This window comes from Panthera tigris, chromosome C1, assembly GCF_018350195.1.
Source record: "Panthera tigris isolate Pti1 chromosome C1, P.tigris_Pti1_mat1.1, whole genome shotgun sequence".
Taxonomy (NCBI): Eukaryota; Metazoa; Chordata; class Mammalia; order Carnivora; family Felidae; genus Panthera; species Panthera tigris.
Window position 1 is genome coordinate 110,027,080 of NC_056667.1, and position 25,377 is coordinate 110,052,456.

General features: G+C 44.6%; 1 protein-coding gene across 4 annotated transcripts; it reads left to right on the forward strand.

The window, feature by feature from the left end:
* Window positions 1–2,051: 2,051 nt before the first annotated feature.
* On the forward strand, window positions 2,052–24,170 carry AMMECR1L (AMMECR1 like). Of its 4 annotated transcripts, none has more exons than XM_042994164.1 (8): window positions 2,052–2,362; window positions 3,924–4,033; window positions 12,688–13,132; window positions 15,499–15,609; window positions 15,918–16,032; window positions 16,698–16,788; window positions 18,769–18,865; window positions 20,553–24,170. In XM_042994164.1, exons 3-8 carry the CDS (start codon window positions 12,726–12,728, stop codon window positions 20,662–20,664), a joined length of 933 nt encoding a protein of 310 aa, XP_042850098.1. In that variant the 5' UTR covers window positions 2,052–2,362; window positions 3,924–4,033; window positions 12,688–12,725; the 3' UTR covers window positions 20,665–24,170. The 4 variants fall into 4 exon arrangements, with proteins under 4 accessions (XP_042850098.1, XP_007093171.1, XP_042850099.1 ...); XM_007093109.3 differs by lacking the exon at window positions 2,052–2,362 and adding an exon at window positions 2,907–3,578; XM_042994165.1 differs by lacking the exons at window positions 2,052–2,362; window positions 3,924–4,033 and adding an exon at window positions 11,651–12,077.
* The last annotated feature ends 1,207 nt before the right edge of the window (window positions 24,171–25,377 follow it).

Consider the following 25,377-nt stretch of genomic DNA (forward strand, 5'->3'; position numbering starts at 1 on the left):
AACAACTAAGACAGCCTCTTCCCTATTTCTGGCGTATATTGCCCTCAGCTTCTTCTTCCTAGTCATAATTTCATTCTGCTTATCTTTGCATCAGTTTAAACTGTTGCTTACCGATGGAAGTGACCCCAAAGTGACTTTTTAAGAGTCCTGACCTTTTTTGCCTTTTGGCATCCATTAACAATGGCCACATCCGAGTCCTAGCTCTCAGTAAAATGCCTTTTTTGACAGCTCAGCGCAAGGTTTGTTTTTGTTTTAATTTGGGAGTGTTTCAAATCCGACTTAGTTCCATCATTTACCTCCTGACAGCTTGATAACGAGGGAGCAATAACTCCCTTATCTGTGGGCTGTTTAATGACGATATAGTAGCGCCCTGGGAGCAATAGACTAAGGCCCTTTCCAGATGCCGTATTTTAAGACTTTCAGCTGGAAAAACCTTCACTATGTGAAATTTATTCGGATTATTTTAAGTCAGGATTTTGTCTTCTTATTTAGAAACAACAACAAAAAAATTGACCGCTGGCTTGCTGCCTCCTAGATTTCTGGCTGGGGGCCATATGATCATCTAATTTGTAGTTTTTCAGGCAGACAGAGGTTAGAAACAGGCAAAAGTGGCCTCAACAGCAGATAAATGTGTCAAGACTGTGACAGGAATTGTGAAGACTGCTATAGAAATAGCTTTTTTAAAGTCACCTCCTGTTCTACAAAGCATAGCTGTCTGTTCCTTTCCCTGTTGTCCTTCGCCAGGTTCCCTTTGACAGTTAGGTCCAAGAGACTGATACTCAGTTTCCTCGGTTTTTGTTGCCGACAGGTAATTATGCTAAAAGTCTGTAGTAGTAGATCTTATTATGCTTGAGTACATTATGCATTCTAGAGCAGAAGGTTTTTGCTGGAAAGCTTCACTGTCAGATATGATTTGCATTTTTTACTAGATGCTTTCTTTGCTCCTTGAGGACAAACATGTTAAGGATTCCTTTGTGCATAAACAGAATAGCAAAACACCAGTCTATCTGTGGGCTCGAGTCTGTGTTCTTAACAAGACTGGCATTGCTTCAAAAGAGGGCATGCCTTTGCTGCAGGACCTAGATGCAGTTTGTGTTTGGAATGGTGAGGGTGAGGGAGCAGGACAGAAACTTCGTGCAACTCCATCTTAACTGAAAACAAAAATGCCAAGCCCTCAAATCAAACCAAATAGTAAGTATTGGAAACTAAAATCACTTACTTCTAATATTTTCTAAAAATGTTTTCTATTGGTCTTTTTGAGCCCCTTGCCCTGATAAGTGCTGAGGAATATGCTTTTACTGTGCCTACGGAATAATCCTGTCCTGTGGGCAATTGCACTGAAGTCATCTCCAGCCTGGGAATTCAGGGATTCAAGACAGAGAGACGGACTCCTGACACCAAACGCTGGGTGTCGTTTGCCCTTCTCCGTCCATGAGGAGGCTGGCACCGAACCTGGAACATCTCCCGCGGCCCTGGCCTTGGTCAGGGGATAGTCTTCATTTACGCTGCCCTGAGCTGCCCCTTCTTGGTTGCTTTTGAAGGCTGTGGCCGAATCGGCTTGGGCGCTTGAGAAGAAAGGCTGTGGGAAGCTGGGTGTCTGTCCGCCTCTAACTCGGGTGAGGGCCAGACACCCCAGGAGGGCCTCTGCGCGGACAATGCTGCCCGCCCGGGCCCGCACGAAATCTCCCGGCGCACTCCGCGTCCGCTCTCAGAGGCCCGGGCGGCCCGGCGTGCACTGCGCCGGCCGACTGTGCGGGTCTCCGAGCGGGTCTCCGAGCGGGCAGAGCGTGACGCCCGGTTACGAGGCCGGCCGGCGCCTTTGGATCCGCTCCGCGTCCTCTTTTTATTGCCAACTCCCTGGGACTCGGCCCCACGAATGGAAAGCAGCCCTGTAAATTCAACCCCGTAGAGTAGGCGCCAGCCAATAAAATGCGCAGACCCGGGGCACGTGACAGTAGCGGGGCGGTGCTCTGGCGGCTCCCCGATCTCTATGGTTTTCGCGGCTCGCTAGAGGGCGTGTGGTCCACTGGAGGACTCCCTACATTCTTCCTCCATTACCTCACTGCCTCCGGTGGCTGCTGGGATACTGGAGGACTCGGGTCCCGGCTCGACTCAGTCCTCCAGCTGCCCGGGGAATACCTCTAGCAGTTCTTCCCTGCCGCCACCGCCGCCCCGCCGCTTCCTCCTCCGCCCGCCCGCCGGCCTTCTTCGCCCCGCCCCGTCCGCGCCGCGCGTCCGGCCCGCCCGCGGGCCCGCTTCTCTCGGGAGCCCCCACCCAGGCGCATGGCTCCATGAAGCAGGAGGAGAAGGTAGAGCGCGAGAGGTCCCGTCCACCCCGGCTGCGTCTGGGCCAGGAGAAAAGGTGGGAAACTCGGGCTGCGCCGCGCCCTCCTCTTCCTCCTTCCCCGCTGGGCCCGGCCTCCCTCGGGCCTCAGCCGCCCTGCCCGCCGGGCCTCCTTATCCGGAGGCGAGTGGAGGGGCCCGGGACGGGGTCCCTGGGGTCAGGGGCCAGGGTCCCGGGGCAGCGTGGGGGAGGGGCTCCCTGGCGGCGGGGTAAGTGGGCGGCCAGGCGGGGCCTGCGGGCCTCGTGGCCGGGCCGGGGGCTGGGGGGTCGGGAGGCAATGCTGGTGAGGGGTGGGCGGCCGCCCCTGCTCTGGGCCGCGAGGTGAGGCGAGGCGAGGCGAGACTCCAGCTCCTTTCTGCACTCCCTCCAGGAAACAGTCTCGGGTCTGTGTAAAGTTTGGTGGTCTCCGGCGCCGCCTGGCGGCCCCCACCCACTGTCCCGCCGCCCCCTCCCCCGCCCGGCGTCTGGATTCCACCCCCGCGGCTCGGCCCTCTCTGTCCTACCCGTCGCCCCGGCATCTCCCCAACAACCCCCAGCGCCCCGTACTCTCCCTCCCCACCCCCTTTTTTTCTTACCTTTCACCTTTCTCTCTGCCTGCTGTGCCCCTCCCCGCTCCGGCCTCTCCTTTCCCCACTCTTTCTCGTCCTTTTCTTGCCTAACTCTTTTCACGCGCACGCTCTCTCCTGTTCCTCTTCTCCCTCTTCTCTTTTTTCCCAGCCCCACCCTCACTCCCTGCTTCCTTATCCACCCGTAGCCCCCATTTCCATTATCCCTCCACCTTACACTCTTTGGATTTTAAGCTTCTCTCTCCTTCCCAGGCTGTGGGTTTTGTCCTTCATTCCTTGTCCTCCTCCCTCCCCTGTCCTGATCTGAACTCCTCACTTTGCCACACTCCCTTACCCTTATCCCTCTGGGCCTATCCTCTTTCACTGCCCTCTCCTTGGATAGTGTGGGTGGGGCTTGGAGTCTCCTGTTTACATCTTTGGGAGTAGCTTAATTTTGTACTGGGGGGGTGGGGGAGGTGGGGAGAGTTGTTAAAGGATTGTGAAGAGATTTGTGCAAGACTAATAGTAAGGATGGATGACTCTTACCAACAATTATCATCTCCACCTGGGATGACAAGATGGCCTGTCCTCAGGACCTTGGCATGCTGTCCAGTAATTCTTCAACACCATCTTTGCAGAGAATTTGGGACTATGCTTGTATTCTGAAACCAGTGGAGAGCCTTGAAATGGTATATCTTGGCCTGAGAGCAAGTTTTGATCTAAATAAGTGGTGGAGGAAGTTTTAATGTGTGTCTCATGTTCAGGTTCAATAAAACCTTTGATCCTCACTGTCCTCCCTTCTTGGTGATGACGCCAAGGATGAGGTGATTCAGTGCATGGGACTGCCATTGCTGCCTTATATTTAGATTTTGAAATGTTTTGAAGTAGGGAGAGCCTGTTCCCTAGCTGTTGTTTTCTTTTTTTGTTTTTGTTTTCTAGAAATTGCTCTAGGAGTTGTAATTTTTCACAAGCCTTATCTCACCTCTGGACTGACTTGATTTTGTTCATTCACTACCCCTGAATTTCTGTCTTAGGTACAGGAAGAAGGAATGGAATCGGAAGGAAGAAAATTCATTTCAGAGACAAAATAGCTCCCCTCCTCTGTTATAGCTGTACCCCTGGCAATAGAAACTGTCTGCTTTCAGTGAGTATTACCTTGGACATACTTAGAATATTTAGAATTTGTTGCTGTTATTGGTTTTAGCCCTGTGCTAGGACATTAGGATGTAGACTTTTTCACTTGTATTTTTCTGCTTCCTTGAGGGGGTCCTAATGTTGATGGAGTTCCTTCCACTTGTCCTCTTAAAATAAATGTGTAAAGATGAACTTGTTTTCCATAATCCCATTAGAGTGACCTAGATGGTGGTATAGTAGTAGTACACTTATCCTTTATGTTTTTAGTACATAAGTCTAGCTCCCACCTCTTCCCAAATTACTCATTTTTTTAAAACAACCAAAGATCAACATTCAGAGGTTAATGCAGTTCCTGATCAAGGTCAATTATTGGGTCTCTTCTATACAGTTATAATCTTCAGAGAGTTTTGGAACATTTTGCCCTAAATCTGCTATGGTGATACTGTTTTCTGGAAAAATTTTTATTACTGCTGTGTCCCCTTGAGTGTATTAATTGTGGTATGCATACACTTGTAAGATAGCGTTTTTCACAGTTCTTCACATCTTATTGGAGCCTCGTAATCCCTCCGTAAAGGAGGCAAAGGGCAAATATTTTCATTTTATAAATGAAAGAACCAAGGCCCAGAAAGATGTGGCACTTTGCCACAGATCACATAGTAAAGGAAGGGGAACTAAAAACAAAACTTTTGACCCCTGTGGGGTTTTTTTAAGCTACGTTGAAATGAAAATCTGTAGCCCTGTGCATTTTTGTAAATCTGTAAATTTTAAATTTAAATTTTATGGGTAGATCTGTATTTTGCATGGAAAATTTTCACACAGCAAGTGTTTGGATATGTGTACGCGTGTATGTTGAGGTTTCAAAAATATAGAAGTGATTATTTGAAATGATTACCAGAATGTTTGTGGGTTTTTCATCTGTTTCTTGGAATAGTTACATAAGTAGGCCAGAATTACAGTTCAGGTGCCATTTCCCTACTCATACCACATAATTATTAAATTGAATTTCAGTTCAACTCTCTGTGTCACAAAGGAAACAACAACCCATTCCTTTCTGTATAAAGCTTGATTTGAACAGACATTGGGACACTACATAATAACAACAAAAAGCAGGCACTCCTTTTTTCTTTGCCTCTTTCCTATCTCCCAGATCTGCTTTCTTTGTTATAAGGTCATGCTCCCCAGTAAGCTGTTTTGAGGCTTGTCTTCAAAAGGTGAATCCAGATTTTTTTCCCCAGGCTTTTCTAGATATTTTAACTTGGTTTTTGTTCAAAATCTAACTACTTTGACGCAGTATTTCCATTAGTACTCAATATATCAAGACTTTTACAATAATAGCATATTTAGCAAGTTTCATCTCCTTGCAGTGTATATCTGTAAGCTTAAAAGAGGACTCTGGTGGAATAGAACTATGTACAACTCTCAAAGAGCCCAGTATTCATACTTTGTATTTTTTGGGACCTCACTGTGAACAGAACAGTAGATGATTTATTGGAAGCCATTGCTCTCCAAAGAGGAAGAGCATCAAGGTCATTAAAGTAATAATTTCATGTTAATAATAAGATCTTTTTTGACTACAAGGTAGTTATTAATAGAATTTTATTATGAGGGCATTTATTTTCCTAGAAATTGTAAGAATTCTAAGCTATGTTATTTTTATAACATACCCTACTTACATTAGGTAGTGGTAGTATTAATCATAGCAGACACTTGAATAAATAATAGTTAATGTGCCAAAGAATGTTAGATGCTTTTCATGTGTTAGTTATTGAATGGTTACAGATAACCTTCTGTGGTATCAGGAACCTAAGTCCATAGACATGTGACAACCTTCCTGAGTTTGCATAGCCAGTACGTGACAAGTCTGAGTTAGAATTTGAACCTAGACTGTAATCCCAAAGCCTAGGCTCTGCCCTCTGATGTTTGGAGCTGCTCTGTGAAGATGTCAGTGAACTTAAGGAGCCTTGGAAGGGAGGAGGGCTATCCTGTCCTCCAGCCAGATCAGTCAGGGTATCTTCACATCTTCCTCTCCATAGTGGTCTCCACACCTTTATAAACATCAGAAGTTTGGGGCGTCTGGGTGGCTCAGTCAGTTGAGCATCCAACTCTTGATTTTGGCTTTGGTCATGATCCCAGGGTTGTGGGATCCAGCCCCACATTGGGCTCTGTGCTGAGTGGGGATCCTGCTTGAGATGATTCTTTCTCTCTCTCTTTCTCTGTCTCAATCAATCCTCTCCATCCTCTGCCCTTCTCCCCCTGCTTGTGCTTTGTCTAAAATAAGTAAAATGTAAAAATATATAAGTAAATAGACATCAGCAGTTTATGAGACATCATTTGTATTTACTCCTGAAATGATAAATTGTTTCTCAAGCAAATAATGTTCCAGTGGGTAGCTCTTAAAGCACCCTGTCATTTAAAAACAAAAAAAAATTTCTCAGGTACAGTTCAGAAGCTAGGTATGGCCTGTTAAAGGAAAGCCTTGAATCATCTTAAAACTAAATACCTCCCAAGGCTAAGTCCAGGACTAACCAGTGACTGTTGTGTTTTAGCAAAGAAAACCGCTGCAAGCATAAATCAAACCAGGAAGTTAATTTAAGAGATATTTGATCTAATTTGTGGAATGAATTGGACACATTGGCTATCCATTTAGCTGTGAATTAAACCATTCCTTGGTTTAGGCTGAACAGAGTTGACATTGTTGATAAGATTTGTAATTCAGCTGCCTTCAGCTTCTGACGCACTCCACAGTCAACACCTCACAGTGGAACCAAGGATCTAAAGACTAGTTTGTGCCATAAGCATTCTTTTTATAAAAAAGACAAACTTTGGGTGGCTCATTTAGTTGAGCATTTGACTCTTGATATCAGCTCAGGTCTTGATCTCGGGGTTGTGAGCCCCGTGTTGGGCTTCGCACTGGGCGTGAAGCCTGCTTAAAAAGAAAAGATGAACTTCAGTGAAATTACCAGATTTGTAGGTAAGACTGTTGGTGTGTATACTATATGCAGGGACTGTGTTAGGTGCCGTGAAAGAAAACACAAATGCCGCAGCCTCTGAGACGGAAGGCGATGACGAGCTCAGTGCTGGCTGGGACAGAAGCGTAAGCTCCCCAGCCCAGAGCAGCAAAGCACTGCTCCGCTTCCCCAGAGGGAGGAAGAGCTACCATCCAGCTTTTATTGTGGAACCTAATGACAGCAGATCCTTTGAGGGTTGTGTGTCAGGGAGGGCGTGGTGACTTTTTCAGCAACGAACATACTTCAATGTATTTGATGCTTGTTAGGTTAGGAGATCTTGAAAGAAGAGGTAAAACCATGATTCTTGTTCACTTTTCCAGCTTTTTGTGGAAGTATAGTTATTGTCTCCATCTGGTGGAAATCAAGTTTTAACTTGTTCATTCTCGTTGACTGGTCTAAAATGGACAGGCAGTAGGAAAATGAGATCAGCGTTGCTGGCTTTTTAAGTGGCCCTTCAGGGGCACCTGGGTGGCACAGTGGGTTGAGCATCCAGCTCTTGATTACAGCTCAGGTCGTGATCTTACAGTTTCATGAGTTCTCGCTGGCCTCACGGAGCCTGCTTGGGGTTCTCTGTCTCCCTCTCTCTCTGCCCTCCCCTGCTAACACTGTCCTCTCTCAAAATAAAAAAAAAATTTTTAATTAAGTGGCTGTCCCTTCAGTTTAGCTTTGAAAGAGTAACCAGCTGAAGGCGTGGAACTGTCTCTGTGATGTATGTGTATACAAAGGTGGTTGATGAGCCCAGTGCTGACTGGATTTTGGGAGCATTGTAAGCCACCCAGCCCAGAGCAACTTTTTACACTCAATTCCAGTTATTTCAAATGAACCAACTTCATAGTATCCATTCAGGAATGTTTCTGCTCAAAGTACCATCATTGGTAGTTTTCATGAGATTTGGGAAAGGTTAAGAACAAATGCACACGCGGTTTTAGAAAAGATAGAGTATGCCATTAGGGGTATTTGGTTTTAGCTGGTTAGTCTGTTGTATTGAAATGCTGTTCTGAGATCTCTTAGGCTGTACTCTACAAAGCCAAACTCTTGGGGAAATGAGTGACTCTTTGGTCATTGGAGGACAGTCCTGGGAGTGGAGTCTGAGACTGCTTAGTTGTGGTGAGATGGCCCACTTTATTGGAGTAGGATTAAAAGCATCTCAGAGAGGGGCGCCTGGGTGGCTCGGTTGGTCGTCAGACTTCGGTTCAGGTCATGATCTCACGGTTTGTGGGTTTGAGCCCTGCTTCAGGCTTTGTGCTGGCAGCTCAGCTTGGAGCCTGCTTCAGATTGTGTGTCTCTGTCTCTCTCTGCCCTCTGCTGCTTGTGTGCTATCTCTCTCTCTCTCTCTCTCTCTCTCTCTCTCTCACACACACACACACACACACAAAATTAAATCTTAAAAAAAAAAAAAGTCTCATAGAAAAAGTTTTGATGAGGGGCGCCTGGATGCTGGATGGCTCAGTCTGTTGGGCATCCAACTTCGGCTCGGGTCGTGATCTTGCGGTTTGTGAGTTCAAGCCCCGTGTTGGGCTCTTTGCTGACGGCTCAGAGCCTGGAGACTGCTTCAGATTCTGTGTCTCCCTCTCTCTGCCCCTACCCCACTTGTGCGCTGTCTCTCTCTGTCTCTCAAAAATGAATAAATGTAAAAAAGAAAAAGAAAAAGTTTTGATGAAATTGATAAATAGGGTTGATGTTGTAAATATGTATTCACTCACAGCACTTTGGTTTACTTTACATTCTTTATCTGTAATTCACTTGTTATTTGCCTTATGCTGACAGAATATGTAAAATATTGGCCCCCTTAAAAACATGTCTTTGTAATGATTCAGTAGGAGGGGAGATAGAGTGAGTATGTAGACTATAGATGAAATAAGATTAGCCATATGTTAAAAATTACTAAAGCTGGTTATTTGGTTCATTACACTATCCTACTTTATGTTTGAAATTTTTTATAGATTGAAATTTATAGAACAAATTTTTGAAGAAATACCTTCTCATGTATTTTTGATGCAAAAAATCTAACAACGCCTTTGGTCACTAATTGAGAATATCGATTGAATTGTTTCCTTAGTGGCCTGCAGAGAAATGCTTGGGCCTAAGGAGCCACAAGATTTGGGTTGGTTCTATTGATTTCAAATCGTAGTTTAGGTGTGGGGAGTTGTTGAATGTAATCACTTGGTATCGGTTGTGATCGTGCTCCATGACAGAGCAGTGCTTGTACATGGTGGCACAGAGGCAGAATCTTCCTAGGCTTGAGTTCACCTGCCTGCCTTGGCCTGGTTTGAAATCCTTTCTGTCGCTCCATTGTGGGGTGTTTCACCAGTCAGGTAGCAGATGACACCTGCTAAGGAACACCTGAGTTGCCACCATGTCATGACATTTCACTCTTTCTTCAGGTGTGCTTTGGTGCAGTGAGAATGAGGAAACGTACCTTTTTTTGACTTTTGTGTTTCATCCCTTCTCTTTGCTGCTTTGAACTTTGGGGCTTTCCGGACACCCTGTTAGAGCTCCAGCTCTTTAGAGGTAGTTCTGCTGCTTCATTCAACCTGTGTCTAAGCCCCCAGCCCACAGTGATACACAAGATAGAAAGTCAAGAGGCCGGTGACATCCACTGTGGAATCAAATGACAGTGACAGGGGCACTGGTAATTTTCAGGGTCATGGCTTGAGATCTTGGCTTTCAGCTTAGGTCGGTTTTTTTCCTGCTCCATTTTATTTTTATTTCATTGAGTTTTATTTATTTATTTTTAGTAATTTCTGTTCCCAATGTGGGGCTTGGACCCATAGCCCTGAGATCGAGTCGCATGCACTTCCAACCGAGCCAGCCTGGTGCCTCTCCTGTTCCGTTTTTGTTGGCAAGATTCTGTGAAGTATTAGGTTTGTTTTTAGTATACGCTTGAATGTAACTTGTTTTTTTTATCATACCCTTAAGAAATGACTGAATCCAGTGGATATTATTGGCAGGCGTCATTCTTCTTTGTGGCTGGTGGAAGGACCCAGGCCTTGGAGTCTGACAGATAGACTGTGGTCCAAATCCTAACTCTGCCACTTAGCAGCATGCTGTCTGGCTTTGGGCAGGTTATCTTGCTTATTAAGCCTGAGGTTCCTCATCTGTAAAATGATGGTTACATTGCCTACCTTGCTGAGGATTTGAGGTTTTGAGTATTTAATGAAATCCTGTTTAAAGAGCACCTGTTCAGAGTAAGCACTCCTCTAAGTGCTGAGTGCCTAGCAGTCCTGGCCCTCTGGGAATTTCCATCCTAATGGGGCAGTTGAACAAAAACCCAAAGTGATAAGAGCAGCTAAATGTATTATCACCTAGTATATGGCAGGCACTGTTTCAAGTACTTTATTCGTATTAAGCTCATTTAATTCTCCTAAAACCCCATGAGGCAAGTATTATTGTTGTTCCCATACTGAGGAAACTGAGTCATGGGGACGTTGATCCTGGAGGAACCTGAATTTGAACCCAGGCCATTTGGCTCTGGAGGCACTATTTTTAAGAAAAATGTTCTCTTTTTGTTTTTTAAATTTTTTTAATGTTTATTTATTTTGAGACAGGGACCAGGATCAGGGGAGGGTCATAGAGAGAAGGAGAATCCCAAGCAGGCTCCCTCTTAGGGCAGAGCCTGACATGAGGCTTGAACTCATGAACCATGAGATCATGACCTGAGCCGAAATCAAAAGTCAGATGCTTAACTGACTGAGCCACCCAGGTGCCCCTGTTTTTTGTTTTTTGTTTTTAATTAGAGAGTATGCATGCACAAGTTGGGGAGAGGGGCAGTGGGAGAAACAGACAGAATCCCAAGCAGCCTCCACGCTCAGTGCAGACCCTCACGTAGGGCTTGAACCCACGACCCTGGCATCATGACCTGAGCTGAAATTGAGGATTGGACGCTCAACTGACTGAGCCACCCAGGCACCCCTCCCTCTTGTAACAGTCTAAACAAGACAGTGACATCCACGTTCAGAAACAAACTTGTCATTGGGGCTTTTATTGTATCAAGTACCTAAGGTTTTCTCAAAAAGAAGCTGTTTTCAAGTGGGACATTGAAGTGTACAAGCTATTATCCTCAGCTACAGACAACTTTCATCACACTAAGAATTGCCCTAAATACAAAAATCTGTATTTTGCTATGGATTAGCATATATCAAGAACATAAATAATACTTGTGAAATTTTTGTGTCTCAGCCTAAAGTGACGACTTGTTTGTGTAAAAATAATGGCATTGCAAATGGGCATGTAAATATCTAATTTGATTTAAAAGTTTGTAGAATTTACAACCAAAATACCGTATTATATAGAGCATTGCCTAAAAAGGCATATATCCAAATCACAGGAAAATTTAAGTATGCTTTTCTCAAGGCAGCAGAATTTTACAAACTTTGATATCATCACTATTGAAATAACTAGGATTAGGGCACCTGGGTCACTCAGTTGGTTAAGCGTACAACTCTTGATTTTGGCTCAAGTCATGATCTCACAGTTTGTGGGATCAAGCCCCATGTCAGGCTTTGTGCTGGCAGCATGGAGCCTGTTTGGGATATATATTCATATTCTCTCTCTCTCTCTCTCTCTCTCTCTCTCTCTCTCCCCCTCCTCTGCATACATGAGTACTCTCACACAAAATAGGTAAATAAACATTTTTTAAAAAAAGAATTAGGATCTGTTTTCCTGATTCGGTTGAGTCAGAGAAAGGATCTTGGTCGTGTTATAACTATGCATTTTTACCTCTGGCTGTTTAAGAAAAAAACTTAGTAAAAAACCCTTCATTCCTTCTGTTCACATCATCAGATGGGATGTTCTGATTTTCTCGCTTGTCCACTGCCACACGTTGTTAGGCTGAGTGGCTTTGCCTGCATCTGCCTCGCTGTGACAGGGAGGAAATGGCTACCTCACAAAAGGCCTCTGAAGCTTAGGTCATTTCTGTGAATAAAGGTTCCTACTAAGTTGTAGCTTTTTTTGAATTGGAGTTTTGAAAGGATAGAGAGATGTGTAGAAATTGGAGTGAGTTCAGAGAACCAAAGAAAATGAGCAAGGCATTGGAGAGCGAGAGCTGTGAGGACAGAGGGTTGGGAGCCTTGTGTTGGAAGGCGTGCTCTTAGAATGGCAGCTTTTCATATTCACTAAGGTCTAGGGCCAAAATCACACAGATAGATTTAGGTTAGTGATGAGTAAAATGCTGAAAGGATGTGGTCAATGAGGAAAAAGCATGAAAGTCCTTCTGGGGCTCTTTAAAAATAGGGCGGTCTAATTTGGAGGTTCTAAAAAGGTAGAGAAGACAATGATGAAGAATCTGACAGGTCCAGTGCTGTCTTGCAGTCTTGAAATGTCCTCATCCATTTTCATGATGGCTGCCATCCCATCCTTCTGCCCCTGGGAGTCCTGGGCAAGAGGGGCTGTAGTTGCCTGCCTCTGTCTGTGATGATCATAAGCTTTATGGAAAGTGAAAAATAGTGATTCTTTAGGAAAAGGTTAGGAGTCCCTGGCCTGGAGATCAGGGTCTTCCAGTTGTGTTGGTCTGAAGCCTTTTGTGACCTGGTGACCTGGATGAGAAAGAGGATTTGATGACTCTTACCCTCTCTCTCCATGTAGACCCTGTCTTTTGGTTATTTTCTCCTTTTAACTAATCTTTTGAATTAATGCTTAACCTTTCTCTTGTTGTTAGGGTTCTGCAGCATTCCAGACCTCGAGCACTGAATCAGGATGGGAAAAAGACGTTGTGTTCCTCCACTCGAGCCCAAGTTGGCAGCAGGCTGTTGTGGGGTCAAGAAGCCCAAGTTATCTGGAAGTGGAACGCACAGTCACGGGAACCAGTCCACAACTGTCCCCGGCTCTAGTTCAGGACCTCTTCAAAACCACCAGCATGTGGATGGCAGCAGTGGTCGGGAAAATGTGTCGGACTTAACTCTAGGACCTGGAAATTCTCCCATTACACGAATGAATCCCGCATCGGGAGCGCTGAGCCCTCTCCCCCGGCCAAATGGAACTGCCAACACCACCAAGAACCTGGTGGTGACTGCAGAGATGTGCTGCTACTGCTTTGATGTCCTCTACTGTCACCTCTATGGCTTCCCACAGCCACGACTTCCTAGATTCACCAATGACCCCTAGTGAGTAAATCAGGTACAGGGGACAGTGAGAAAGGCGTGACGACGTCTTTCTTGGGTCGTTCTCTTGAGATCCTGTACTTCTACAAAGCTTTGGCATCATTTGGGTAGAGGGTAACAGGATTAGGACAATGAGAAATGTCCAGGCATAGCTAAAACGGTATCTGGATTCAGGAGTGGAAGAGGTCTTCATTATGCTTGGAGGAGGTATAGGCTTGTTTTTAAGGTCATGTTCTAGAAATCAGGAGGATTTTGTTCTTGGTTCTTCTGTTGGTTTGTTGGTTCATATTGCAGTGGGTAGGAAGCCACACCATCACATCATTGTGGACCTGGATGTTGAAGTTCAAGTGAATTGGATGTGTCTGAGGGCCAGGCTGGAGACTAGGAGCTGTGATGCTCTTAAGGAAGGTCTCCTCACTTTGTTGGTAATCCCACATGGCTGCTGGTACCCCGCCAAGAGTGTCAGAATCTGCTTTACTGTTTTCAGTTCAAGACTCTGTTATTTGTCCCAAGCTGTCTCAAGGTGTCAATGACTTAAATGAAGAATATGCAGGAGCGCCTGGATGGCTCGGTTGGTTAAGCGTTCTGACTCTTGATTTCAGCTCAGGGGACGATACTATGGTTCATGAGTTTGAGCCCCACATCGGGCTCTGGGTTGACAGTGTGGAGCCTGCTTGGGATTCTCTCTCCCTCTACCCCTCCCCTGTTAGTGCCCACACATACTCCTTCTCTCTCTCTCAAAATAAATAAAAATAAAAGGGAATATGTATAATGTGAAGAAATTTCATGCTGGTGTTTTCTTCTTCCTCAGAATTGGAAGCAGGTCTGAGGTGGCTTTAGTTTTTTTTCCTTTTTTTTTTTTTCTTTTGCCTTAATGTTTATTTATTTTTGAGAGACAGAGCATGAGCAGGGGAGGGGCAGAGAGAGAGGGAGACACAGAATCTGAAACAGGCTCCAGGCTCTGAGCTGTCAGCACAGAGCCCCACATGGGGCTTGAACCCACAAACCGTGAGATCATGAGCTGAGCCAAAGTCAGACGCTCAGCCAACTGAGCCACCCAGGCGCCCCTCTGAGGTGGCTTTAAAAGCACTGAAGAGATGCTTTTGGAGCATTCATTGACCTAAGATCATTCATTCCTCAACTGTTAATGCCATATTGGGGCAATGCATAGCCCCACTGGGCAGGGAGTGGAGAGGTATAAAGAAAAAATCCTCCCTCTTGGGAGACTTACTGAGTTGGCAGATCACACACACAAAGCTAAATAGTGTGTATGACACACTGGGCAGAAAGAGAGGGGAGGTTATACCTGTGTGATTGTGTCAGAGGAGAGCAAGTATAGAGGAAAATGTTCTAACTTTTTAGGGAAGTATTGCCATGGGATACCATGGTCAGAAAATTCCTGACTGAACATGTGGAGATTCTGAGCTTTTATCCTAGTGGGATCAAATGTGTCCCTAGCAGGAGACAGACATAGATTTGGAAGAGTGGGTAGTGGCTGCAGCGCTGTAAGGTATGGGCTGTTGTATTCAGGGGCTGATCTTTCCATCCTGCAGACAGTGGAATTTTTGAGGGGTTTTGAGTAGGTTTTGGGACAGGAACTTCGGCTGCTGCTGTTCAGGTGTTTACTGGAGGAAAAAGATAGGTGGCAGATCTGCTTCCTAACGGTGATCAGAGTAGACAGCTTTAAAAATTTAAGTTGCTTTTAGAAGTATTTTGCTCAATCTAAGAACTAAGGGCATAGACATAGAGAAGAATCTCAGGAAGAAGAGACAGCCCTGTAACCTGTTGGTAAAATATCTGTTCCCATCAATCTAGTGTAGCCTGATAAAGCAGGACTTGGCCTAAAAGCAGAAAGTGGCAACTTCCACTAATAACAAGCTTTCTTAAGGATACATTGTTTTTCTTTTCCAAACATTTATGAGCAGGACCAGGGGCAGAAATAATTAGGAGAACAGTGTGGGGTCGTGGGGAATGGAGAGGACATATGCAGGTTGTGTCTTCATGAAGGATGTAACTGGGAAACATGGACACTTCTAAGAATAATTAAGAGGAGAAAGATATGGAAAATTAGAAGAAATTGAGTCCTGGGCAGAGGAAAAGGAAAATACCCCAAACATATGTCAAAGTGAACTGAACCATAGGCAAGGAGCACAGGAAGGGCAGAGAGCGCCTCCCTTCAGGCTGCCGTGCTGTAGCGTCCTCCCGTCTCCATCTGCATGGTTCCCAGGAAGCCAGAGTCCTTCAGGTAGCTGCAGTTCAGGTAACAGTCCTTTTGGGGAATAACCGAAATGAACAGGGCAAAAGCAAAGCTTTGTTCTTATCCATAATTGTTTTGGGGCTGGAGAATGTTTTTTGTTTTGCTTTTTTAGTCCGCTCTTTGTGACATGGAAGACAGGGCGGGACAAGCGGCTTCGTGGCTGCATTGGGACCTTCTCAGCCATGAATCTTCATTCAGGACTCAGGGAATACACGTTAACCAGGTAATGACACCAGACATAAGCTGTGCAGATAAATTGGCTAGAATTGAAAAGAACTACCTGACTATTTCTTCTAAGTGGTAAAAGTTTGAGTGTTCTTCTTTTGGTAATCAGGAAATGTGGGGCCTTAATCTGGTGAGTCACTAATCAGTTCAAGTGTAGACAGTTAATAGCATCATGTTATTTTTAGCACGTTAGTACAGATGGGTAATCAATATTCTCTGCATAGCTCAGGGTTCATAAGTATTTGGGCATATAATGTTGGCTCCTAACTCCAGAGCAGCCTCACTTCTGTTTTCTGTCCCCTCCAGTGCACTTAAGGACAGCCGATTCCCCCCCCTGACCCGAGAGGAGCTGCCCAAACTTTTCTGCTCTGTCTCCCTCCTTACTAACTTTGAGGATGCCAGTGATTACCTGGACTGGGAGGTGAGAACAGCCGCATTTGGAACTCTGCATCTCTCGTTGCATTTGGGTTCGGGTTAGTACATGGTAATGTATCTCCTTCATTGAGAGAGGGTATAAGAATGTAAAAGCTGAGTTTAGAAGCAATTGGGGGCCATATAGGGGATAGGAAAGGTGCTGTGATCTTAGAATTAGGAAAGAAATGTGAAGTCTTTCTTTTCTTGTGTCTTCCCAGTCCATTCTTTCCCTATCCTTCTCCCACTCCTAATAGAAACTGATATTGGGGATAAAAGAGAGCATTTCAGATCCCTCTTGGCCAGCCCTTGAGTAAAAAAGTTGTTGTTCGGAGCCATATGTGAGGAGTCATGAACCTAAATCAAAACCCTGTGGTATGTTTAATGGAATAGATTAAAAGTGGAATGTTTAAGATTATTGGATGAGCTATTGAAAGAATGTATTTCTGCAACCCTCATACTCGGGAGAGGTGGCTACAGGTAGACTCACAGCTTCCCTCAAGCTGAAGTTACTTCGGCTTCAATAGCTGAGGAAAGAGTTAATCACGAAGAGTAGCAGGTTCTCCTTTTCTCAGACCTGGATTGAGCTGGTCAGGGGACAATGTCAATTAAGTGTGGATGACTGCAGTTCCATTAGAATAAGTAAATGCCATTTATTGGTTATTTTTTCTGTAGGTAGGGGTCCATGGGATTCGAATTGAATTCATCAATGAAAAAGGCGTCAAACGTACAGCCACATACTTACCTGAGGTTGCTAAGGAACAAGGTGAGTTGGACAAATGGAATCTCAGTGAAGGATACTATTCACACAATTACCATGTAAAGGCAGGAAAGTGGAGTGTTGTCTTTCAGCCCAACTGCAACTACAAATGAGTGCCTTTCTTCCTCTTACCATCTATCAAGTCTTAGGGAATGAGAAATAAACTCCCAAAAAGATGCAGGAGCTGAGGGTTTCCTGGGTGGCACAGTCGGTTAAGCATGACTCTTGGTCTCGGCCCAGGTCACGGTTTCACAGTTAGTGAGTTTGAGCCATGCGTTGGACTCTGCTGATGGTGTGGAGCCTACTTGGCTCTCCCCCTCTCTGCCCCTCCTCCATTAGAGCATGCATGCGCACGTCCACGCGCGCTCTGTCTGTAAATAAATAAACTTTTTAAAAATTCATAAGAAATAATTTTTTAAAAAGATGTAGGAGCTGAGGAAGAAGAGAGGTTAAGACTTCCCTTACCCCCTAGTTTCATTTCTTGGTGAAAAATTTTGTTTTTTGGCCCCCAAAACGAGTAGTATTTGTAGCAGAATTCCAGTAATCAACTGGATGATTTTATGGAGCTCATTGTAAAGTGAAGTTTCCTGTATCACTGGGTTTTGAACTTTTGGTCATTAATTATTGAACAATGTTATACCTGGATAAAGGGAAAACATAATCTTCCCTCTTCCGCTCGCTCTCTCTCTCTCTCTCTCTCTCTCTAAGAACTTAGTAAGTTCTTATAATGAGACAATAAAGGTAGGAGGTGGGTTAGATAGGTTTTCTCTTTAAAAGAATATTTAGAATACCTTTCAATGTTGCCTCTGTGTTCTGTGATACATAATTCATTTTTCTTTTGGGACACCTGGGTCACTCAGTTGGTTAAATGTCCAACTCTTGATTTCCGCTCAGGTCATGATCTCATGGTTTGCAAGATCGAGCCCCGTATCAGGCTCTGCGCTGATACCAGGGAGCCTGCTTGAGATTCTGTCTGCCTCTCTGCCCCTCCCCCTAGTCTCAAAATAAATAAACTTTAAAAAACGTATTAAACATAATTTACTTTTCTTTCTCTCTTCTCTTTGTCCCTTTCTTCTTTCTTGTCTGTTTTTGAAAATAATATGTAAAACACAACAGTATTTGTTGGATGTGAACCTGGAATAGAGAAAAATAGCCATTTCAGTGTATCGATGAACTAATTATGTGGAGAGTGATTGCCTTATTGGTTTACATCATGGTTGTGTTTAAACTTTTTCAAAAGCATTGTGGATGTAGCATAAAAAGGAAGCCTTTTAGCTACCTTAAGGTCATAAGTCTAACATTTCTGTATAAGGAGGCACACCATAAATACTTCCTAACAGTGAGATGTGGTGACAGTATAGATAAATAATGAAATTACTTGTGCCGTTTGAAAATTGGTTGACGTAATTTAAAAATTGGGGGTAATTTTAGGGGTTTCTTTTTGGTTTCCAATTTTGATACATTTGACTTTATTAAAAATGTACAGAAATAACATAATATATGTGTGAAAAATTTTCCTGTCCTTCATGAAGGAATAGCTTCCCTCCTGCTATCAGTTCTCTGTAATAGAAAACAGGACTTCTAGAAATCATCAAAATAAAGGAAGGGCCACACAAAGAAGTATAGACGACAGAATTTGAATTCTCTTCTCCCACAGAACAGTCTTAGTTACCAGCACTAGTCCAGCAGGCAGGTCTTAAGTTGAGACTATGTTTGTTGCTAGGTAATTATGCTGGGATCACATCTGACAGGAAAGACACAGAGCAGAGGGCCTAGGGACAGCCGTTGTGTGTGTTGGGTTTATCATCTCACATCTCAGGTTCTACTTGGACTGTCAGTGAGGCAGATGGGGCTCTAGGGATGTGGGGACAGTATCCAGGGCTCCCTTTGACCGTAGCAGACTTGGCGGCTTCTCTTCTCTTCATGTTAGAACATGCCCTACTCTTGTGTCATCAAGCACTGACCTCATTGTGCCTCTCTTCTCAGACTGGGATCAGATCCAGACAATAGACTCATTGCTCAGGAAAGGTGGCTTTAAGGCTCCAATTACCAGTGAATTCAGAAAAACGATCAAACTCACCAGGTAAACCCACTGTTTCATTTTCTTTGTCACTTTAATTTAGTTGGGGTTGGATGGAGGATACTTGTGATGGAAAGGGTTAGAAAAGATTTTCTCTGCTAATGTCCCTAAAGAAGTGTGGGTCAGGTTTAAGCTGGGAGGAAGCAGTGGCAGCAGAAGCAAAGACTCCCCAGTGTCTTGGGCATCTCTGCAGCTGAAGTGATGGCAGAGCTGGAGCAGAGTTTAGGCCACGGTCAGGTGGTGGGTGTCTTTGCCAGACCCAATGGTTGGGAGGCTAAGAGGGCAGACTGAGGCCAGGAACAAAGGCTCTCAGCATAGAGTTCCAGGGTCAGTTGAAGTCACATGCAGTCGGGTGGCAGGGGATACAGGTGGTGTGTTAACAGGATAGTCAGTGCTTTTTACAGAGGGTTCCAAGAAAGGCCGCACCTGTTGGGGGAGGTTGCCTCATGTGGTAGAATGCACATGGTCTTGGAGTCTGAACCCCAGCTCACCACTGCCTAGCCATGACCTGAGCCGGTTACTTACTCTGCCTCTTTGAGGGGGAGGGGGACTTTGCTGTATGTAAGAAATGAATTATAATTCCTTGGGGTTGTATTAGATGTGGTAAGGTAACGTATGAAGAATTTCTAGCACAGGGCCAGGCAATAATTGTAGGTGGTCAGTAGATGTCGGTTCTCTTGCCATCCCTACTGAAATCGGAAACACTGAGAGGTTTAGCTTCTGTGGGCTTCTGTGGGCCTCTGTTGGCCCCTTCATCTGTAAAATACTGAAAATCATATACTAACCTCACAGGTCTATTTGGAAGATAACCCAGTGTTTTTGAAATGCTTTGGATTCCAAAAAAAAGAAAAACTTCAAATACAAAGCATTATTATTATTATTATTATTATAATTTATTTGAACAGCCATTTCCCTGTCAAAATTCAGGAATAATCACCTTGCAGTGGAGGAGTGATTACAGTGGGAAAGAGATGGCTCTGGGTAAGGATTGTCACACCCAGCTCCTGTGGTCTGTAGTAGGCTCCATAGGTTTGTAACACCCCATGCTTCGCATCCTGACTCATGGCTCTTTCCAGAGCAAAGCCAAAGTGCTATGAACTCTGTTCTGATGACCCTGTGATATGATATGGCATATTCATCTGGGAATTGAGACCCGTCCTATATAGCCCCAGGATCCTTTAACCTGCTGCATCAGAATTTGACCCAGAATTAGGTATCTGTGCCCCTTTTAGTTATCAGTAACTTGTTTGTTGCTTTTCTGCAAATTGAGGTTGCATTTCTGTCAAATTTATCACATCTTATGCAGTAGATATGCAGTTTGCACTGGGCATTGGTATAGCCATCTTCCAATCTGCCACCCGCGTAATTTGACCTTGACATTCTTCATCCAGACCCCAGTAGCAGATTGCTTAAGAGCAGCCTGACGATAAGCATATGTAGTGTTTAAAGGTGGGATGTGCAGAAAATACATTCTCAGGGGTGAATTGTGATTGTGCTTTTTCATCTTGTTCATTTGTAATAACAACATTGTTTTCTTGTGCTGTCTTTCATTTTCTGTAAGTAAGATTGCTCTTGGTCTTCCATCTTATTCTTTCAAAATGTGGAATAAGCTTTTGGTTTTCTCTGCTGAGTGACTTTACAAAATGAAGGGTTTGAGGTTCCTAATACCCTTTCCTGTTTCCTTATACAGGTACCGAAGTGAGAAGGTGACAATCAGTTATGCAGAGTATATTGCTTCTCGACAACACTGTTTCCAGAATGGCACTCTTCATGCCCCGCCCCTCTACAATCATTACTCCTGACACAAGGCTGCATGACCAGTCCCACCCCCCTGTGGCCACCAATGGCTATGACATCATTGGAGCAGATGCCTCCTCTTCCTGGTCCAGTTACTTCTATTACTGCACCATTTTATGATGCTAGCTTCCGTTGCCAAGTCTGCCTCCAGCTGACTGAGGGGGGGGGCAGGGTTATACTGAATGAAACAGAACTTGAGGGGCCCAAGCCTTATCTCAGCCTTTCCTCAATATGGGGTTCCGTTGGATTGGGGCTCCTCCGTGACTAGTGAGAATTACCGTGTGGGTTCAGAAGACCCTTGGCATGCAGGTGCCACTGGTGATTTGCCGCCTGTGTGTTGGCCACACAGTGGAAGCTGGAATTGGTGGTCCATGAAGGCTTACCCCACACACACCCCTACAGCCTCCCCAGATCAAGTAGGTGTATTCCCCTGGCAGTCTGGGCAACGGAGACCAACAAGAAACATTTTTAGGTTGTTTTAAATTCCTTTTTTAAACTTCCAGTTTATTGCGTACCAAGAGTTGATCACAACCTCCATGCTTCATAAGTGGACGCCATGTTAGGGTTGAGCGTGGGCACCATGAGTCCTCTAAGGCTCTTGGACAGAGACCCACATCAAGATCGGAAGCCCTTTGGATGGCGTTGCAGATCTCATTGCTCAATTAGCCTCGAAGGTTTTAATTCTCATCCCACTCTCAGTTGGATTTTCTGGCACTCTTCCTGCATCGAGTCTCCTGGTATTGAACAAAGCTCTGTGGTGTAGCCTGCTGAGGACTGGACTGGGATGCCCGTGGGAGGTCCCGAAATCATCGCTGCGTGCAGTGAGAAAGGAGAGACCTCTTCCTTACCACCCGGCTACCTCACTCCTCTACTGGTAGCAGTGCCTATAGCTGGATCTAGGTTCTCAGAAGGCATAGGTGTTCAAACAAGCACTTGGGTCGGGCTTCTAGAAGGACACGTTGTCATAGGAAAGAATCCAGGGTCTCCACGCTGTTTTCTTTTCAGGCAGACATCCTGAGGGACCTTTAAGCAGAGGAGTTCCTTGTCTAGTTTGCCTGTAGAAGTGGGAAGACTGTTGCTGTTTCAGTCCTTTCCAGGACTTTAGAACAAAGCTGTGTAATTAACAAGATGAATCTTTATCTTGCCTAACATGCTGGGACTCTTCGCCCCACCATGGTAAAGTTCCAAATAGCTCATTTTATTCTAGGTCATTCAAACTTTCATGTGGCATATTTATCCCTTCCCCATTGTTGCTGATTCCAAATAGCTGTCAGCAAGTTTCTCCTCCCTCTTGCCTGTTCTTCACTCATTTGGTGGCAGAGTTCATTGAAGCTGGGGACTTGGAAGATGCTTTGGAAACATTGTCACAGAGGCACTGCTGAACGGATTCACAGGAAGAGGTGGCCAGTTGGAAGAAAGGACCCGGAGGGTGATACACTGGTTTTCAACAACATGCTCAGAGAACTCTTGAAGTGGATTGGGTGTCAATCCGGTGAACACAATTGTTTTGATTTAATTTATTTTTAAAGTTTATGTGGTGATGGTGTGGCTTTCCAAAATGGGCAAATATCCAAATCAAAAGAAATTTTGAGTTTTCTTCTGCCAGGAATGGGGGAGGGGGAGCAGGGACATAATCCAAGAAATGACACACATGCCATTCTAGGCATTGCTGTCTTGTTTCCTGGAAGAAATGGATGAGGGTGAGCAGATTGGCTCGGTACCATCCTCTGCTGTTCGCGAGGATCTAGAACGTGCAAGGGAAGCGGGCGGACGGCGGGGTGGCCAGGTCAGGCCACACCACCCCACCTTACTGTTGTGCTGCGTTCTCGCATCCTGCCACTTGTCCCTTGCGAGGTTAATGAAAAAAAGCTTTTGAAGATGAAGGGATTGTTTCGTGATTTCCTGCTGCTGAAAATAATAAATGTTTTGTTACAAACAAACGTGACGATAGTTACTCTTAGGTGCCATGGATTGATGTCAGGGTGGTCAGCTCTGGACTAAACCACCCACCTCCAATTTGTACAACAGTATTGATACATAGGGCTACACTCATTACTGTTCAAGTGTTCTATGTTAAAAGTTGTGTTGAATTTCTAAAGATTAAAAAAAGCAAAAAAATTGGTGCTAAACTTTCATCCCTGAGCACGCTCAGTGAGACTGGTCATGCAAGCATTTACTACAGTGCCATGCTCTTCAAGCCTGTTTTTCTTGTGGAAATGTTGCCCTATTTGTCTTCCCCAGTGTATAGTATGTTTTTTATTTTGTTTTACTGAGGGTGGGGTAGGATACCTGCCATTTATGAAAATGAACAGAAAACTTAAAAACCCACGAAATGGGGAAAAAATCAGTGCACAAGAATTGGGCTGGGTATGCCCAGCACCACACTGAAGTGGGCTCAGTGGTTTTGGAGTGAAGAAGCCTTACTCCCTGCACATTCCCTCATGCTCCCATACAAGTCCAGCAGTGGAGATGCTCGAGTCCCTTTGGCCTTGTCAGGGGGACTCAACGAGTCGACCAAGGAAAACTATTTGGCCCCATAAGAAATGCCACTGTCAGTGTCTGTCCTGAATGGGGCCTAGTCAGGAAGCAGTCTGGAAGTGTACGATCACAGTCACTTCATGAAGAGGTGTGGCAGGTGGCTCTCAGGAAAAATACTAAGTCTGGATCATCCATGTGGCAGCTTTGCATGGGGAGATGACGGCTCTGAACTCGAACTGAACTACCTTCCACGCGCTTGACCAAAGCGGTGGTGAGGGTGGCCAGTACATTTGGTGTGAGTGGCAGGTGTAAAGAGAAGGGAATGTTTTCTTCTTGGTGTTGTTCACTTTGTCTTCGGGCTGCTCAAGCTGAACAGTAGGTAACCGCTGTGAAGGAACCAGCCCACCTTGGCCGGTTTGGTTCAGAGTTCGTTTTACCCCTAGCTGTGAGTGCCTTTTGGTCTGGAAAGTTGGCTTGTCTCATAATACCCACAGCTAGGACATTCTCTCTGTAATTATGAGTCGTCCTTGTTTTACGTTAACTAAGAGAATGTCTTTGATCACTAGGATTTGTCAGTGTTGGATTGTTTCCACTGTGAGGTTCTTAAACTTTTTTGCTTCATAATATTAAAGCAACTCATGTTAGAGACCCTTTCAACATGAAAGGTTTGTAGTTGAGACATTACATATATTTTATTGTTTATAATAAAAATCATCTATACAGAAGTCCTGGGTGTTAATTTTAATATTTGCACAAGACCTGTTTTCCATGATGTGTTAACACCTACACTTTCACTAACTGTTGATGCTCTTTTCTATCGAGATTCTGGAGCCTAGGGAGCTATGTGTTCGTTTTGTTTATTTTCATTCTTAACTTCCCTGAAGCAAGAGACTTTGTATGGCCTTCAGTGCAAAGACTTCAGACCAATTCTTTGTATTACACTTGGTTGCCTCTTGGCTATATAACTTCTGAGTGCAAATCATTGAACTCTTTAACGAAGTATTGTAGAGAATAAATCATAATGGGTAAAAACTGTTCTTTGTCCTGCCTTTTTTTTTTTTTTAGAATAGTAGTACCATTCATCTTTTTAAGTTTATTAGTGTACTTATTTAAGTAATTTCTGCAACCAACATGGAGCCCCAACTCACCATCCCGAGACCAAGATTCACACATTCTTTGGACTGAGCCAGCAGACGGTGTTCAGTCAGCCTGCATGGTTGCATGGTGTCCATCATGATCCTCATTGTATTTTTTTATTTACACTTGCATTTTTTTGTGGGGCTGGTAGCAGTGCCACTGGCTTTTTAGGACCAATTTCCTGAACTGAGGTTCATGAACCTTTTAAAATTTGGATTTTTCTAGAAAGAAGGTTCATAGTTTTCATCAGATTTTCTTTTATAACTGATATTATCAAAAAAACTAAAAGCAAGGGGTCAGGGCAGTAATGCTCTAACTGAAGCTATCATTTGGTGACCTTAATCCAAGCAAAAACCCTGGGACATACTGGTGTGGTCTAACGTTGTTGTGTTTGTTTGTTTGTTTTTAAGTTTGTTTATCTTGAGAGAGCATGAACCAGTGAGGGGCAGAGAGAGGAAAAGCAAGAGAATCCCAAGCAGGCTCCGCATTGTCAGCACAGAGTCTGACGTGGGGCTCTGAGGTCGTGACCTGAGCCAAAACCAAGAGTTGAATGCTTAACTGAGTCACCCAGGTGCCTCTTGGTGTTGTCTAACCTTAAAGGGAAACATTCATTACTTTTGGATGGCCCAGAAAAGAGGCGAAGTGTTTGAAGAAAATGGCCCAGAACAGTTTTTCAAACATACCAATACACATGTGTTTGGACTGTCCGTCTTAAGTTTATTTTTTTTTTAATTTTTTTTTTAACGTTTTTATTTATTTTTGAGACAGAGAGAGACAGCATGAACGGGGGAGGGTCAGAGAGAGAGGGAGACACAGAATCTGAAACAGGCTCCAGGCTCTGAGCTGTCCGCACAGAGCCCGACACGGGGCTCGAACTCACAGACTGAGAGATCATGGCCTGAGCCGAAGTCGGCCGCTTAACTGACTGAGCCACCCAGGCGCCCCTGTCCGTCTTAAGTTTAAATCTTTATTTGCAAGGATGGTTTTTTGTTTGTTTTGTTTTTAAGATACCCAGTTCTGCGGCCCTTACCCTTAGCAGAACTCATAAGCCTGTGGCTACAGGTATAACGTGCTGTCAGGGCTGGATAATTTGGAAATAGACT